The 18507-nt window shown below is 34.3% G+C and overlaps 1 protein-coding gene across 1 annotated transcript in view; it reads right to left on the bottom strand.

Moving 5' to 3' along the window:
* The window catches only part of LOC129941977 (uncharacterized), a 106598-nt gene that overhangs the window by 15224 nt on the left and 72867 nt on the right, over nt 1-18507 (bottom strand). The window contains exon 3 of the mRNA XM_056050766.1: nt 13985-14193. Coding sequence (XP_055906741.1) covers nt 13985-14193 — 209 coding nt within the window. The remainder of the gene's footprint in view (nt 1-13984; nt 14194-18507) is intronic.

The raw sequence follows: 18507 nt of genomic DNA, 5'->3' as shown, positions 1-18507 counted from the left end.
AGTACTGTGCATATTCCTTTCTGAGGAAAAATAGATTCTAAAACATTTGATTTTTGCTTTGAAGGACATAAGAAAACTAAGCCAGATGACATAGTATAGTATTGTGTAGATGTCTACTTAAGGACATAAAGCTCTCAAACTTAAAAATGAAAGAAAAGTAACCAAATGACATTTTTAAGGTATGCAACATTTTATGCACATCACTGTTCGTTCAAATCTGATTATAAATCGCTATGTACAGAGTACACCCTATTTTCGAACCATATCACCAAAAAGCACAGGATATTTTAGTGGACAACAAGAAAACACTTAAGAAAACCTTCCTGTGTGTCCTGTGTATAGTTACAAAGGAAGAAAGGAGAATGACAAAACAACCAAAGACGACAAGGACGACGAAAACGACAACGATGACACCCAAAAGGATTCTTTGATTCTTAACAAGTTTTAACTCAGGCAACAGAATAGAAATAGAACCCCAAAACGGTTATTCCAATGGGAATTTTTGTGTGTGTCTTAACACCAACCAGGACATATAAAATATTTACTCCTTGTTTTGGGGGTATTGTATGACCCAGTGTTTTGTGTGGGTAACGTGTCCGGTCCGTTGTCGATTCGTTGTGTAGTCGTTTTCGTTGTCGATGGACAAAAACCAAACCAATGAAGGGTTTGCCCCAATAAGGCAGTAAATCGACCAAACAGCGATTTGTTTTGTTTTTGTCACACAATCGTTTGAAATAGTCTCTAGAGAATAACCTCTTATAGATGAAACAAAAATATAAACATTCCTATACTCGAGACTCTGAATGAACTCCATTCGTATATACCTATAGATAGGTATAGGATAATAAAGTTCATGCTAACGAAAAAGAAAATATTCCCAGAGTTTAAGGATGAATGTCATTTTGGCATGATGTGAAATGGGAGATCATTGATGACAGTCAATAGAGAAGTCGTCAGGAAAAAGAGCTTATAATTTATTGAAGTATATTTAAAGGGATATTTTCTGTGATTTTTTTGTGGAGGAGTCACGGACAAAGTTGGAACAACAAAATTATACTCTTAACAACACGAATATAAACTTGTTCATTGTTTTAGTGTTTTTAGTATATATTTTAATTTAAAAGTTTATAATGTTTTTTTTTTTTTTTTTTTTGTTATGAAACTGAATTGAGAGATTCTAACTGAATAAGAAGCTATATCACATAGAATTATAGCAACTGTCTGAATTTTTCTACTGTTGTAAATTTACTGAAAATATCAGACATTTGGTAGTAATGACGTTTTTGATTAGTAATCCGGAAGAAGAAATCCCAATAGGAGACTACTAATCTGATCTGATAGATTCGAAACTTTTTAAAAGTTAAAATAAGTTTTTATCAGTTTGTTCCATTTTTTAGTTGTTGTGATTGTGTTAGTGTTTTTGGCAGATTTTGAGGAAAGAAAATTTTATTTTGAAGCTCAGGAAACTTTTGAACATTGCGAACTTCCAAACAATAAACGGAATAATTCTTATTTTGAAAAATGTTGGTAACAGTGCCTTTTTTTAATTGGTTGTCTTTGTATTCTTCTCATATGATTTTCCTGAGAAGTTTATCTCTTAAAAGATCAAATAATTCTCTTCATACAAACATTTTTCTCCACAATTGCTTACCGATTTCTAATTTTCCCTGAGGAAAAGACTTAGTTTAGTGTGTCTGGTGGCATATTTATGATTTTAAATGCGATTATTTTAAAAATTAATTAACGGTGAAGGAGGGAGTGTTGTCATTGGAATCAGTGATTGTGCGGGTTTCTCACTCACGATGTCACACTTGTCAAGTGAGCATAGGGCATTTGCCATCGAGGAATTTTTCAAGAGTAACGATTCGTACGTAACTGTGCATGGACGGGTTTGTTCACATTACGGTATACCATGAATAAGTGATGAGCCGAGTGTAAATTTAATTCGTTCGTGGGAGCATCCCACGCAAATGCTTCGTCTACGAACACCTAGCGGCCATGGACCGTTCGCACACGTGGTTCCAAGAGGGACCGCACGTACGGATATTCACTGAACTTGCTTCGGGAAGTTTTCCCTTCAAAACTTATCAATCACTTTGGGGACTTCCCGTAGCCACGACTTAACCTTATTGGTTTTTTTATATTGGGCTAACTCAAAGAGGTGTTGTGCCATTAAATTGGAGACCTCACACAATTCCCAAGAATCGCTTAAGACACATGACATAGTTCAATTGTTACTAAAGATTCCTCATGTGTCATACGTTACACTTTAAAGGGAATATCAATCGAACTATGTCATTCAAACAACAAAGCAACGACATGGCTCATATTGCAAACATAAACAATACTGACCCATGGAGTGCAAGTATGTCAATTACGACATATGGTGCATTCGTTGTTTAAATAAACAAACTGTGTCAAGAGGCAACCGAAATGGTGTAGAATGCGTGGTTGAAAGAAGTGATGATCTAGGTTGCGAAAAGGTAACGAAGGAAATAATGATTAGAGTTTAAGTCACTCTTATTTTGAACCTTAACGGAAGAAGTTGTTTTCTTGTGTTCCCGTGGAACACAACATTTGGTGGCAGCGGTGGGATATAAAACTAAAGCATCTGGTTTTAACCCAAGTGAACCTTAAAAAAAAAAAAAAAAATATATTAGTGAGAGTGAAAAAAAAAATAAGTGACTATAAAAAAAAAAAAAAAAAAAAATTATATAACAAAAAGTGAAAAATATCCCACAGAGGTAAGCGAATTCCTGTGGTCGAAAGAAGGAAGGAAGGAAGAACTTGCCACGCTGAGGCAATCAACACCATCATCAACTCCATAATCAACACCATCATCAATTCAATAATCAACATTATCAACATTACCCTCAATATCATAATCAACAATTTCAACATCTTTATCAGCATCAACAATGTCATTGTAAGAAATAGCACATAAGTTATACAATATTAATATTCTAATTTTTTTTATATACCTACATATAAAACTATTTTTTGATACACCTACATTTATATTTGTATATTTTTTAATGTAACCAGTTTTTCTTTTGGTTAATAATTAATACACTCCCATCCTTATTGTTGGTCGCAATACAAGTTTGACACAATTTCTTAAATCCGTAAAAAAAAAAATATATGTCTAAATTGAATTTGAACATTTCACTTAGAACTCGAAAAATCCCGCGTTCCCGCAGATCGTCAGAAAGTGATCTTCCGGTTCATAAAACAAAAAAACCCGTACCACCTCCTACTCCGATTGGGATTAAGTCCGATTTCCTCTTTTGCTCACCGAATAAAAAAATAATGACTTTCAAAGTTCCTCAAGCCATAAAACTCATACCTGAGTTTGATGGAAGTGCGAAGGATTTGGATAGGTTTATTCAATTAGTAGACCTACAATCAAACAAAACTTCCACTGCACCCGAGTCAACGGATAAGGCTGAACTTCTTGATATTGTTAAATCAAAATTAACAAGCCGGGCACATAACGTTATTATCAAATATAACAATTATAATGCCTGGGAAGAAGTTAAAGAAGCTCTTATAAAGAACTTCCGAAAAACTAGGTCTGTACAAGTTATACAAACTGAAGTTTTTCAGTTCAAACAGGGTTATAAGGAACCTGTGACTTCTTACGCAGAAAGAGCTTATGCCCTTTTTGATGAGCTCAACAACGCAAATGCTAGCACAGCAGATGAAGCCGCTAATGCAGCCATCAGAAGTCTTAACACCAAAACGATTCTAAACAGTTTTTGCAATGGGCTGATACCCTAGTTAAAAACTTTGGTGAAAAGCGAAAGGTGTAGTGATTTAGACGAAGCTCTAGATATCGCAATGGAAGAAGAAAAACTTCTTGCCACTGCCAATGTTGACAGCAAATACTGTAATAACTGCCGAACGAAGACACACAATACAACAGAGTGTCGCTTTCAGCCAAAGGATAACAGAACTTACAGGTCGAGTCCAAATACAAGCCAGCCTATGAGAGTCAATAACGTACAGAATAATATTTCATGTCGTTATTGCAAAAATCTGGGTCACACAATAGACCAATGCAGAAAAAGACAGTTTAATAACAGCAGGCAAGACAATTCGACGCAATATGGAGCCAATCAAAATTCGGGAAACTACCAAAAACCTGGCCCGTCAAACACCCGGACCCAGGTAAAGCACATACATTAAGGTGTAAAAGCGACAACATAGAAAATCTACTGTATCCCTCAAAATAAAGATTCAATTTCTCTGTATCCACTGAATCCACTGTATCAAGAATCTCAAAATAAAGATTCAATTTCTCTGTATCCACTGAATCCACTGCATCAAGAATCTCAAAATAAAGATTCAATTTCTCTGTATCCACTGCATCAAGAATCCCAAAATAAAGATTCAATTTCTCTGTATCGACCGAATCCACTGTATCCCACTGTATCCCAGAATGAAAACTCATATTCTCTGCATCCACTGTATCATGGATCCCAAAAAGAAGATCCAATTTCACTGAATCCACTGAATCAACCATCCCAAAACAACAAATCAAATTCTCATAATCCACTCTCTCAAAACCAAAAATCAAATCAATTTCGTTCACAGTCTCAAATTCCTAAATCCTCTATTCCAAACCTAAAGTCAACTCAAGAAAATTTTAAACAAAAAATATCCACAGATACCAATTCATTGAGAAACAAAGACTGTACAAGAAAATCCAATATTATTCTTAACCAAAATCACCGGCAAAATAGAAGTACCGCACAAATAAATAATCTACAAGATTTCCTAAACGGACCATTGAGCTCTGATGTGAATAATTCACGTACTGCTGAAATAATACAAAATCATAACAAAAAATCTAAGCCTGTTGCTCATATAGGTTGTTTAAATAATGCTTCTAGTTTCAAAAGCGAAATTAAAATAGCTTCTAAAGATACTATCTCAAATCAAAACATTATGCTTTTGGACACAGGTGCAAGCTTGAGTTTAATAAAAATAAATACATTAAATAAAGAGCTTTGGGTTCATACTAACAATATAATTGAATTAAAAGGCATAGGTAACACTCCCACATCAACACTAGGTACAATCCTTCTTAACATAGAAATAACACCAGGCGTAAATCTCAAATTCTTATTTCATGTAGTGCCTGCAAATTTTCCAATAAGTCAAGACGGAATTTTAGGTGAAGACTTATTTCGAAATATTAACGCTATACTAAATTATAAAGACAATACTTTAATATACCACTTCAAAGATAAAAGATATACCACAGATTTCATAAGTAAACGAAAGTCTATTACCATACCTGCTAGATCTGAAAAAATAATAAAATATGGACCAATTCACGGGCAAACAAATCAAATTTATTTCTCACAAGAAATTCGTCCCCAAGTTTATACCTCTTCAGCTATAACCGAGCCTACAAACGGATATACATATATATCCGTACTAAACGCCAACAATGAAGATGTCGTCTTACAAGATTTAAATTTACAATTTTCAAATGGTAATGACTACTATATTTATAATCTAAACTCATTCGATACTCAGACCCATATAAACGACAGATTGAGTAAAATTCAAAACCAACTTCCACTAGATCACCTAAATAGTGAAGAAAAGAAATCGATTATTGACATCTGCCGTACTTACAACCATTTATTTTTCCTTGATGGCGATACCCTGTCAACTACTTCTGGGATTACACATCAAATAAAGACAAACCCAAATATACCCCCGGTAAACATTAGACCATATCGATTAGCTCAAATTCACACAAACGAAATAAAAAACCAAGTAGACAAAATGTTGCAAGATGAAATAATTAGACCAAGCTTAAGTCCATGGAATGCCCCCCTACTAGTCGTGCCAAAGAAAGGAAAACAAAAGTGGAGAGTGGTAGTGGACTATAGGAAACTTAACGAAGTGACTATCGCGGATGCGTATCCTATACCTAATATCGAAGACATCCTGGGACAATTGGGCGATTCAAAGTACTTTACAACACTAGATCTAGCCAGTGGATTTCATCAAATTGAAGTTAATGAGGAGGACAAAGAAAAAAACAGCATTTAGTACACCAAACGGACATTTCGAGTTCAACAGAATGCCATTCGGTTTACGTAATGCCCCTCCCACATTTCAGCGGTTGATGAATAAAGTTCTTACTGGGCTACAAGGTATAAAATGTTTAGTGTACCTTGACGATATAATGATATATGGAAAGAATTTAAGTGACCATAACAAAAAATTAACTGAAGTATTTCAAGCTTTAGATAAATACAATCTAAAAGTTCAGTTAGAGAAGTGTAAGTTTTTGGAAAAAGAAGTCATGTATTTAGGCCATGTTATTTCAGAATCAGGAGTAAGACCTGATCCAGAAAAGATCTCGGCTATTCAAAATATAGAGAACCCCAAAACCCAGAAAGACATTAAATCTTTTCTTGGTTTAGCAGGATATTACAGAAAATTCATACAAAACTTTTCTAAAATAGCAAACCCTTTAAACAAACTCCTCCGCAAAGATGTAGTCTTCAAATGGGATGCATTTTGTGATGAATCATTCAAACTACTTAAACAAGCGATTATCGAACCCCCTATCCTACAATATCCAAACTTTGAAAAAACTTTTTTTATCACAACTGATGCCAGCAATGAAGCTATAAGTGCAGTATTGTCACAGAAATATACCGATGAAAACGATTTACCTATAGCATTTGCCAGTAGGATATTAAATAAATCAGAAAAGAACTATTCTACCATAGAGAAAAAAGCTTTAGCAGTTGTTTGGGCAATAACTCATTTCCGACCATACGTGTACGGTCGACACTTTGAAGTTATTACTGATCACAAACCACTTGTGTGGATGTTTAACCTTAAGGACCCTTCCTCGAGAATAATGCGCTGGCGTAATAAACTTGAAGAATATGACTTTACAGTTTCTCATAAAGCAGGTTGTTTGAACACAAACGCAGACGCTCTCTCTCGTATGAAAACAGCTGAAGTTAATGTAATAACACGCAGTCATAGCAAAAACTCGCCAAATCCACAACAAGATGTAAGTCAGAATACTGTCGAAGTCTCTAGTCCAGAGGAGATTAAGAAAATTTTACATGAATTTCATGACACACCTTTAGGCGGTCATCAAGGAGTCAAACGTACACTCAAACGCATAAAGAAGACATACAAATGGAAAAATATGTATGAAGATATAAAGAATTACATTGCGTCATGTGAACTTTGCCAAAAGAATAAGTTGTATGCACGAAACAAACTACCAATGGTCATAACAACAACAGCAAAAACTCCATTCGAAAGAATAGCTCTGGATATAGTGGGACCACTTCCTATAACAGAAAATGAAAACAAGTACATACTGACATTCCAAGACGACCTAACAAAATTTGCACAAGCCATAGCTATACCAAATCAAGAAGCAAGAACTGTTGCCGAAGCACTCGTTAAGAAAATAGTTTGTACTTATGGAATTCCTCAAACAATTCTCACAGATCAAGGGACAAACTTCACTAGCGAGTATGCCACTGGAGTATGCCATATTCTGCTATAACACAACCCCACATTCCAGCACGAATTACAGTCCATACGAAGTTCTGTTCGGCTTTGAAGCACCAATCCCCTCCACGCTGAATAGAAGCGTACAACCAATGTACAACTATGATGATTATGTCTCAGAAATGAAGGCAAAAATGCAAATTGGTTATGAGTTAATTCGCAGCAATCAAATAAAGGCTAAAGAGAAATCTTAAGCCTACTACGATAAAAATTCTAGTCAGACAAGCTATAAAGTCGGTGACAAAGTATTAGTGGAAATCAAAAATCGATCTAATAAAAAACTATCCCCAATTTTCGAAGGACCATACGAAATAATTGAAGTATTGTCCCCAGAAAACTCAAGAATAAAAGTAGGCAGAAAAGAAAAGGTTGTTCACAATAACCTCATAAAACGATATAATCAAAGAGACACAACATAAAACGATATAATCAAAAAGACACAACACACACAATTTTAACACAATTACATCCGATTTAGAAGCCCATAATACATACATAAGTACCAACAATAAAACCATACTTATATAATATCGGCGTTGTTCTCATTTCCAGTAAAATCATCATAACCATGTTAGGAACATTTTTAAGCACAGGCGGTGCAGAAGTGATGGTACAACCTCTAAATAGAACCGGAGTATATTTGGAACCCATTGGAACACTAGAAAAGTCCCTCACAAGATGGACATTTCTCTTTAACATTAATAATTCTAATATTAAAACTAACACAAAGTCATTAGAGCAAAACCTAAATACCCTTTCCGAATTGTGTATCCTAAGAGTATCCTTTAGATCATTGCAAAATTACCCTAAAACTTTTACAAAATTCCCTCAAAGAAATCAAATATAATAATGAAATCCTTGACAGTATACTATTCAAAAACAAATTTTCAAAAAGAAGCATAGTAAACGGTGGTTTATTTAATGGAATAGGGATGGCAGAAAAGTTTTTGTTTGGAACAATGAATTCCGAAGATGCGGAAAAAATAGATGATGCATTAAGACTAGTTCAAGAAAACCAGAATAACTTGCATCATATAACAGAAAACCAAATGACAATAATCACTGACGTGTTAGACGCACTAAACAAAACAGCTGAAGGCATAAATAATAATTTTAACTCTGTTACAGAAGAAATTAGACAGAACACACTAAAACTCCAAAATCTTACTAGTTTCGAAAAAACCCTACATAACTTTAACCAAATATCCAATTTGGCACTTTCATTTGCTACACAAATTCTCTCAAAACAATCTCAAATACTCGACATCTTACAAGGAGCAAAAGTGAATAAGCTGGATAGTAGATTCCTCAATTCAGCAGTATTCATTTCTACATTAAAAAACATCCAATTGGAACTACCAAACAATATAAGATTCCCGATAAAAATATCTAGAATGAATCTCCCACTCATAGACAGAATCACTACGACGAGTCCGATTTTCGTAAATCAAAATCTCATGATACAAGTTACTATTCCATTGGTAGATGAAGAATTTAACTTAGTTAAACTTACACCATTACCTTCAAAATACAAAGAGAACACATATAGCTATGTCTCAATATATAGTGAATTTGTAGCTATAAACGAAAATTATAGACGATACATATTTTTGAACAGCGAAGACCTAAATAAATGTACCAAAACTGACTCCAATCACTTCATATGTGAGAAAAATTTCGTAGTTCATAACCACAATACTAACAACTGCATTATACAATTAATATCAGGGATGCAAAACTATGCTAATTGCGAAACAAAAATATTTGCGCTTGAACACGAAGTTTGGTTTAATCTAATGAGTAAGAATTCATGGCTGTATGTCATGCCAAATCCAACGAACGTTAGGATTTTGTGCGGACACGTACCAAAAACGATCACAATATCTGACAGTGGAATTCTAAGTGTAGAACCATTTTGTAAGGCAATAACAAAAGAAGTTTACCTCCAGGCATCAAATACCATACAAAACAAAACTCCTATATCCTACTTTTTAGAAGAACAAACCATACCTAAAAACATAGTAATTCCCACTAATTTATCCCAAATTTCACCCCATACCACCCATATAGAAAAACTGGATTTAGATAATTATAGCATAAATATTAAAGATTTGTTAAAGAAAAACAATTTGTTATTCCATGTCACACATGAACATGCTAACATTTCTATTTCTGTTATTTTTGTAATTTGTGTAGTTGTAGCTTTATATGTAATTTTTAAAAAAATCATTAAAATAAAATGTACACTTAATAAACAGTCAACAGAAAATTTAAACAATCCCGAAATAAATGTAACACCTGACCTTGAAGAAACATTGCAGGTATAATAATTTCTAAAACAAACCAAAAACAAAAACAAAAATGCTACCTAATCATTATAAAAACAAAACAAACCAAAAACAAAAACAAAAATGCTATCTAATCATTATAAAAACAAAAAAAAAAAACTTTTACAAACAAAGCGAAAAGAAAAATTGTAATGTATGTATGTATGTATGTATGTATCTAAGTAACTATAAAAAAAAAAGATTGCAAAAATTAATAAATACAATTGTGATAAAGACCTATGATTTATTTACTTCCGCACCTGAAGCCGAAAGATCTCACTCGTCACCTCGTACGCCTTTCTTATTTTAGGGGGGGGAGGAGTGTTGTGCCATTAAATTGGAGACCTCACACAATTCCCAAGAATCGCTTAAGACACATGACATAGTTCAATTGTTACTAAAGATTCCTCATGTGTCATACGTTACACTTTAAAGGGAATAACAATCGAACTATGTCATTCAAACAACAAAGCAACGACATGGCTCATATTGCAAACATAAACAATACTGACCCATGGAGTGCAAGTATGTCAATTACGACATATGGTGCATTCGTTGTTTAAATAAACAAACTGTGTCAAGAGGCAACCGAAATGGTGTAGAATGCGTGGTTGAAAGAAGTGATGATCTAGGTTGCGAAAAGGTAACGAAGGAAATAATGATTAGAGTTTAAGTCACTCTTATTTTGAACCTTAACGGAAGAAGTTGTTTTCTTGTGTTCCCGTGGAACACAACAGAGGGAACAATCCCTGAACTCTAGTGAACATAAAAGAAAACATTCGTTGACAAATCAGCGCAACTGAATCAACTTTACTGTAGTGTGTTGCGCGTAACACGAGGCTCAATTTTGAACAGTGCGAGTGCAACTCGACGGAACACATTTGGATGAAACAATGTTAAAAATTGAAACCAGCATTATAAGTTTGTTGTTTAATATTTCAAATAAAACAATATATCAAACAGTTTTTTTTTAATTAAGTTTTGAAAATATAAATTTGCTGCCAGGCAACCTGCATTTGTTTTCTTCCATCTAGTGGTGTTTATTATAAGCTCAAAGATAATTATGTCTATTTTGTATAATTTGGAGAAACGAGCTATGACATTGATAAGAATTTGCGAGCAAAGAAGGGGGGGAAGAGGGGCGTGAGTGCTATTGGTGGTGCAAAATCGTATCGTCATCTCTTAGTAGTGTCCTCTGGATAGCCGAAAGGTGAACTTACTATGAACGTTGGATCCATCGGATCGAGAGCTGTGTCACCTGAGTTACCTTCTCAGGAATTAGAAGTAAAAGAACCTCCAAAGATCTCAGTCATGCGCAGGCCTCCCAAGCCGGCCATGATACGAAATTTTAAAATGTGGTGAAAACACAAGTAATAGTCTCGGATGAACGGACTGATAATATTGAAGAAGGAAAAAAACCTATGAGCAGCGTGAAGTCGAGGAAATCCAGGCATGTTTTAACAGGAAACAGGTGTGGAGCCTTTATAAAAGAGTCAAAAAGAAACCCAAGGGGATTCACTAATCGCCTTGGAGCCTGCACAGATAAGTAAGGAATACCGTATTCGAGGCCCAGTCAATGCTAAAAATCTTTAGAGATCATTTTACCCAGCTGCTTAATGGCGATGAAATCAACGATTCAGTCAGCGAGCAGCCACGTCAAATCCATTTGTTGTCGATCTAGAGTTCCACCCAACCGACTAGAGTGAGATCAAACTAGCCATCACCAGGCTGAAATCGAACAAAGTGGCCGGTGATGACGGTCTGCAGGCGGAGCTTTTTAAGCACGCTGGAACAGACCTGTAAAGGAGCGTGCAACAGCTTGTTAATTAAATTTGGCCGGAAGATAGCATGCCCAACGATTTTAACTTAAGCATCATCTGCCCGATCCATAAAATAGGTGACTGCCTTCTCTGCGCCAACTACAGAGGCATTAGTCTTTTAAACATCGCATACAAGATCTTGTTAAGCTATTATGTGAACGCCTGAAGTCATTTACTGACGAACTTATTGGCACTTATCAGTGTCGCTTCAGGGCTGGAAAATCAATCATCGACCAAATTTTTACTCTACTCCAAATCCTGGAAAAGACCCAAGAACATAACATCGACACACACCATGTTTTTATCGATTTTTAAGCAGCTTATGACATGTGTAGACAGGAACGAACTATATCGTGCCATGTTGAGTTTTGGTATCCCTACAAAACTGATACGACTTATCAGGATGACGCTGGAAAATGCTCGTTGCTAGGTCAAAATTTGAAGAGACTCTACTGAAACCTTCGAAACCACCAGAGGACTTCGACAAGGCGATGTGCAGTCATGCACATAGCTGCTTCAATATTGTTCTTGAAAGAGTGGTGCGCAACACCAACGCCAATACAAGTGGAACCATCTTTCAAAAATCCACACAATATCTTGGATATACAGATGACATCGACATTATGGGAAGAACCAAATGATCAGTTACGGGTGCCTTCCCTAATATCAAGTCTGAGGCGAAGAAAATGGGTCTTGACATTAAAGAGGACAAAACGAAGAATTTACTGTCGTCAAATAGATTCGATTCACACTGTAGACTTAGTCAAAATGTCACTGTTAATCACTGTTACTTTAGCCTAAATAAGCAGTACCTTATCACTAAGTACCAAAGAGACACTGTACAAAACCTTATTCATCCCAGCCTTGCTGTACGGTGCAGAAGCATGGATCCTCTCCCAGGCAAATGAAGGATCTTTTGATATCTTCGAGAGGAAAGTTCTGCGTACGGTCTATGGTCCAGTTTGTGTCGACAGGCAAAGAAACATCTGGCAAAGAAGATATAATCATGAGTTATTCGAGCTGTACTGCGACTTGCCACTGGTCAAGAACTGCGTGTTTAACGTTTAAGATGGCGAGCGAATGAACATCGAACCTGTAAGGTATTCAACGCCAAGTCTGAGGGAACAAGAAGCATATGCAGGCCTCATCTCCGGTCTATTGATTAAGTTGAGGCCGACGCAGGTCAACTTGGTATTCGAAACTGGAGGCAGCAAGCTAGAGATCGAGTAAGTTGGCGAAAGTTATTACTTGAGGCCCAGGAGCACAATGCGCTGTAGCGCCAACTAAAGTAAGTAAGTAAAAGTGCTATTGGACGATGGTTGTGGGGAAGAAGGATACGCCTTTTTTAGGGACTGGCTAGACTAGACAAGAGTGCTGATTTTCATCCGCTCGTAAAGAGACTTTTACCGTAAGAAAGATGGAAAAGCTTACGCATTGCCAGCGTCGAAGAATACCTCTTTAGAGCAATAGTGGGCATACTATCCGGTCCAGTAAAATTGTGCATGTCAAGTTCTTTCAGTATTTTTGCAACTGTTTGAGCGCGAAAGAAGATTCGTCCCATAAAATAGTTTACACTCTCAATGGAGCTTACAAAAGAAAGTAGTGTCATTGTGGACGAGCGTTGAAACCGAGAATGACGTGATGTTCCGTACGTTTTTCAACCTTAAAAACACAGATTTTTGTTGTCTTTAGTATTTTAAAAGAGGTATATTTTAAGATGAGATTTGAATTGAAGACTACTTAGACATTTCTTGGTGAAATTATAGCAAAATCCTAAGACAAACCATTTGCACAGTACGTTAATTACGACAGAAGCTTTAAAAGGTTTGAAAAAATTAGCCAAGTCTATTTATTTTCAAATTTCTAAACAGACCAAAACTGCAAAAAATATCCTTATTACCAACTATTTTTTCTGAACTAATTGTTTCGTTTCTTAGAAGCACTATGACAAGGACAAATTTTGTAGCAAAGATTGATAAAAATATGATCTTCCCTCGCGAAAGAAGCAACTTCTATAAACGATTACCACCTTAAAGTATCCTATTAATTGATTCAAAATCCTTGCTCAGGGTAAAAATTAAATTGACATACATCTATATACTAGAGCTGTGATAATGTATAAGCTCACATGCAGACTTGTAAATAAATCCAACTCGTATTATAAGGATTTAAAAAAACAGCGGTTTCAATTCCAATGTGAATTATAATGATGCACCTATCTATAGGTACATACCTTCCCTTATTTTAAAAAATAAATTGCATACATACCTCCAACTGACATATTTGCGGTTTTATCAATGAGTTTAAATTCAGGTGCATCTCCCGATACCTCACATCGATATGCCCCCGATGAAAATAAATTGAGCTTTTCTAGTTCAACATTGCAGATAAATTGATTGCAAACGTAAGACCCATCTGCTATCGTTACACCCTGAACGGGAAATCTGTTTGTTGTGGGCGGTGTAAGGGGTGAATATCTGCAATAAAAATAAAAATAAAAATATTTATAAAAGTAAAAAATGTGCATTGTCATCATAAATGTTTGAGAGAATAAATTCCGGTACCTACATATATATTTATATTATTGACAAACAGAGATTTTTATGAAACCCCATTCCTCATGAAGTACCTGCCTTTACCTTGTTTGGCCTTGGGTGATTCTTTTGAGAAAATCGACTAAAAATATTCTATTTTTATGAGAAATTTCCTTTTCTTTTGTATTTTGAGATTGGAAAATTTGATAAAATGTATGTTAAGAGGTATTCAAACTTTGGAAAAGAATCATGTGTACGTTACGTACATGCACAGCATATATTATGTAAAGTAGATGGTAAGCAGTTTTAAGAATTTTTCATTTCACGAAAATAAAAATTGGTATAAACAACTACATATATTGAAAATTTGAAAAGAAAAGAATAGTGGAAGGTCTTGCAATAAGAACTTGCGAAAGTTGTCGGTTGATAGAGGGTATAATTTTGAAGCTAGTTGAATTTCAATTCGTTTATTTTGTGTTCCTCTGCCTTAAAAAGTTTAGGGTAACATACAAAATTGTTGAATTTGAAATCAATCAATTTCCATGAGGGTCCAATGCATCCCGAAATGTTCAATGTTTTGTTTCATTTTTGGGCTTACAAGACGAGAAAGTATCATCTGTTAATAGATCTGTGCCAAAGCCACGGACCAGACCTGTTTGTTTTCGGATAGGGGTCATTTTCAAAGTTCTTTTGGCTTTGTTTTTCAGTATATTTTGAGAGTTCGCCATGCCTAAGAATTGATTTTTAAAATAAGAGCTTTGTTTACCAAACTTATAGAACACTTTTTCTTCTTTCGATGGAATCAAACTTCATTAAGACCTACAGTTTAAGAAGGAAACTAGTGATTCCTGAGCATAGAAACAAACACACTATAGACTCATTAATTAAAAACCAAATTTGTTAACAAAATATTTAGAATGAATTTATTAAAATAATTTTATTCGTCAAAACCAAAATAATTAAAAACTAGATTTTAATATTATGATAAGTTTAAAGTACTCCTACAACTCATCCTGACCATTTAGATCGACCCGATCAATAACAATATTATATAATTTAACCAAAACATGAAACAGTTAGTTTATATGATACAATAATACAAAGATTAATATTAAATGGAATGAATACACAGTTAATAGCAATTTAGTAAGTATAACATATCCGAAATTAAATCAATTTTGAAAATCATGTGTGTCAACCCAAGAACGGATACGAGAGGCTTCAATTATACCATCATACGGAATTTGACTTAACTGACAATTTTCAATATCTCTTATTGCAAACCGATCATTAGGTAATACTTTATGAATTTTATACGGACCACGAAATTTAGGAATGCATTTTTTATTAGTTCCAATACTTGTATAAATATTTCTGATCATGATAAATTCTTCTACCGAAAACTTTTTGTGTAAAGTATGTAAAAGTATCTACCTCTCGTTCACGTTAATTAATGCCATATAGTAATTGACATAGAGACACAGCTGTTGCGGAAAGAATAGAGTTACTAATGGCATGCTCTACTTTGATTAAGAGTTAAGACCAGTCGGAGTGTTGAACAGGTTCAAAAATCTTAGCCAACATTGATTTGAAAATACGATTAACACGCTCAACTTGACCATTCGCTTGGGGAGAAGCAGTAACTGTCTTAACATGTTCTATATTATTATTTAACAAATATGAGGCAAACTCAAGAGATGAAAAATATGAAAATCGTTCACTAATAACACGACGTGGTCGGCTAAAATATTTAAAATATTTATCGAGACAAGCACAAACCTCTATTTCGTAAAAGCATTTACCAAATATTCACCAAATTTGTTACACACTGAATACAATTTTGAATATATTTTTTGATCTTCTCTTTCATTTTTGGGAACCAATAATGCAATTTAATTTGATTGAGGCATTTTGTTACACCTAAATGGCACATTTTTTCATAAACTAATCTTATTATTTGTTGTTCCATTTCTCTTGGAACAGATTACAATAAAATTTTACTATCTAATTCTATCTATCTAATCTAATAAAACTTGGAACGTCTTCTCTTTCTAAACGTTCGCGTATTTTAAAAATATCTTCGTCTCTGTTTTGAGTAATCTGTAACCGCATGTCAATACCTTTTGAATTTATAACCGAAATAATGTCCTTTTTTGTTTTTAATGACTCAATCGAAACAGAAGAATAGTGATTTAAAGCATCAAGATGACCCATCAAATGACCACTTCTGTGTTGAATAGTATAATTAAAGTTTTCAAGTTCAAGTGCCCAGCGAGCTATTCTAGCATTTAAGCTTTTTCGATTTAAAGTCAAAGTAAGTGAGTTGCAATCAGTTATAATTTTGAATGGAATTCCCTCAAGGTAAATATGCAATTTTCGTAAAGTATATTATCGCTAATGTTTCCAATGCAAAACTATGAAACTTAAATTCAGGATTTGTCGTACTGTTCTGTTTTTGTAAAAGTATACTACCAAAGCCATTGTATCGCAATGAAGTTCTGTTTCACATTGCTGATTATATAATTCCAAAATTGGTGGTGATGCTAATTTATATCTTAAGTTTAAAAATGGAGAACGACGTTCATCATCAACAAAAAATATTGTCCCTGTCTTAATAAGGTTTTGAGGTGGCCTAGCGATGTTCGAAAAAGGTGGAACAAATCTTCGGGATTTGCGAAAAAAATCCCAAGCATTTTTGAACTTCATCTAAAGTTTTTGGTATTGCAAGATGTTTATATTTTCAATATGTCCGTTATTGGGACGAATTCCTTTTTTACCAATAGAAAATCCCAAAAAATCTAATTCATTGTAGCAAAATTTGCATTTTTGAAATTTAAGTTCAAGTCGAAACTAGGCAAATTTCTTAGAACTTTTATGAGTACGTCCATGTACTCATTAATAGTTTGGGTTGCTATTGTAATGTCGTCCATGTAGACAGCAACGTCCCCCTCATCTATAAATGTTCGCAATATATGATTAATGAACCGTTGAAATACAGCAGGGGCATTCTTTAATCCAAAGGGCATTCGCAAATATTCGTACTTCCCATCTGGAGTAAGAAATGCTGTATATGGAATGGAGTTTTCAGACAATTTTACATGATGAAATCCATTTTTTAGATTTAGTGTTGTAAAAAATGCTTTACCTTTTAATCGCTCTAATGAGTCATCTATAAGAGGAAGTGTATAACTATCTCGTACAATGATTTTATTCAAAGGTCTATAGTAAACACACATTCATTTTTCACCTGATTTTTTGGAAACTAAGACGATTTGCTGGGTCGTCTTTTTTTTTTTTGAAGTTCTCCAACCATTTCTTTTACTACTTCGCGATCACCATATAAAAGCCTTTGGGGTGGTGAACTTATTGGTACATCGGAAGTGAGGTGAATTTTCATGTCATAATTTTGTTCAATAATTAGAATATTTGAAAGATCTAGATATTCGGTTTCAATGATTTTTAAAATGTCTTTGCGACGAACCTCATCTTATTTAGAATTTACATCAAATGCGGCAACAGACTCAGAATTTATATTTATTGCAAAAATATCTGATACCGAACGATCAATATGTAACAAAGAAGAAGTTATCTATCTGAATAATCAAATCAGGAACAACAAAAACAAAAATAGTACGATTTAATTTGCGAAATGTAATTTGAATTTAGATTTTTCCAAAAGTTCATAATTTAAAATCTCCTAATAACTTATAGCCAGAATCTTTAATCCATTGATAAATCAAAAATTTAGGAACAGCAGTTTTTCTTATCAAACTTATCGGACTACCGGAATCAAATAAAGCAATAAAAGTATTACATCGATACATGAAATCATTATTAAGAAAGGCGTTAATCTCTTGGAAATGTTTATCATGTGAATTGCTTGTCTTAAAACTAATACTGTTCTTTTCAAATTGGTCCACTAAGGCAACTTGAGGATTTGATTTCTTTGTGCAATTATTCAAAATGTGTTCTTTTGAACCACAAAGAAAACAGGAACCTTTTTCTTGCTTTGGATTTGGACACGAACTAGAAAAGTGTCTTATTTGTGAATAATTAGACCACTTGTTTTTTAATGTCTTCATTCTTATTTAACGAAAACGAAGAAGACATATTTATTTACTGATTTTTACAATTCCGTTGACTTCGTATTTGACCATAACGATGTGACAATTCCTTGAGTTGTTGAAGGTCATTAGCTGGATACAAAACAGCAATGTCCACTGAATCATCTTCAAAGCCGGCAATCATAAATTGAAT

This window comes from Eupeodes corollae, chromosome 1 (genome assembly GCF_945859685.1).
Source record: "Eupeodes corollae chromosome 1, idEupCoro1.1, whole genome shotgun sequence".
Lineage (NCBI taxonomy): Eukaryota > Metazoa > Arthropoda > Insecta > Diptera > Syrphidae > Eupeodes > Eupeodes corollae.
This window is presented reverse-complemented; position numbering and strand designations above follow the sequence as displayed.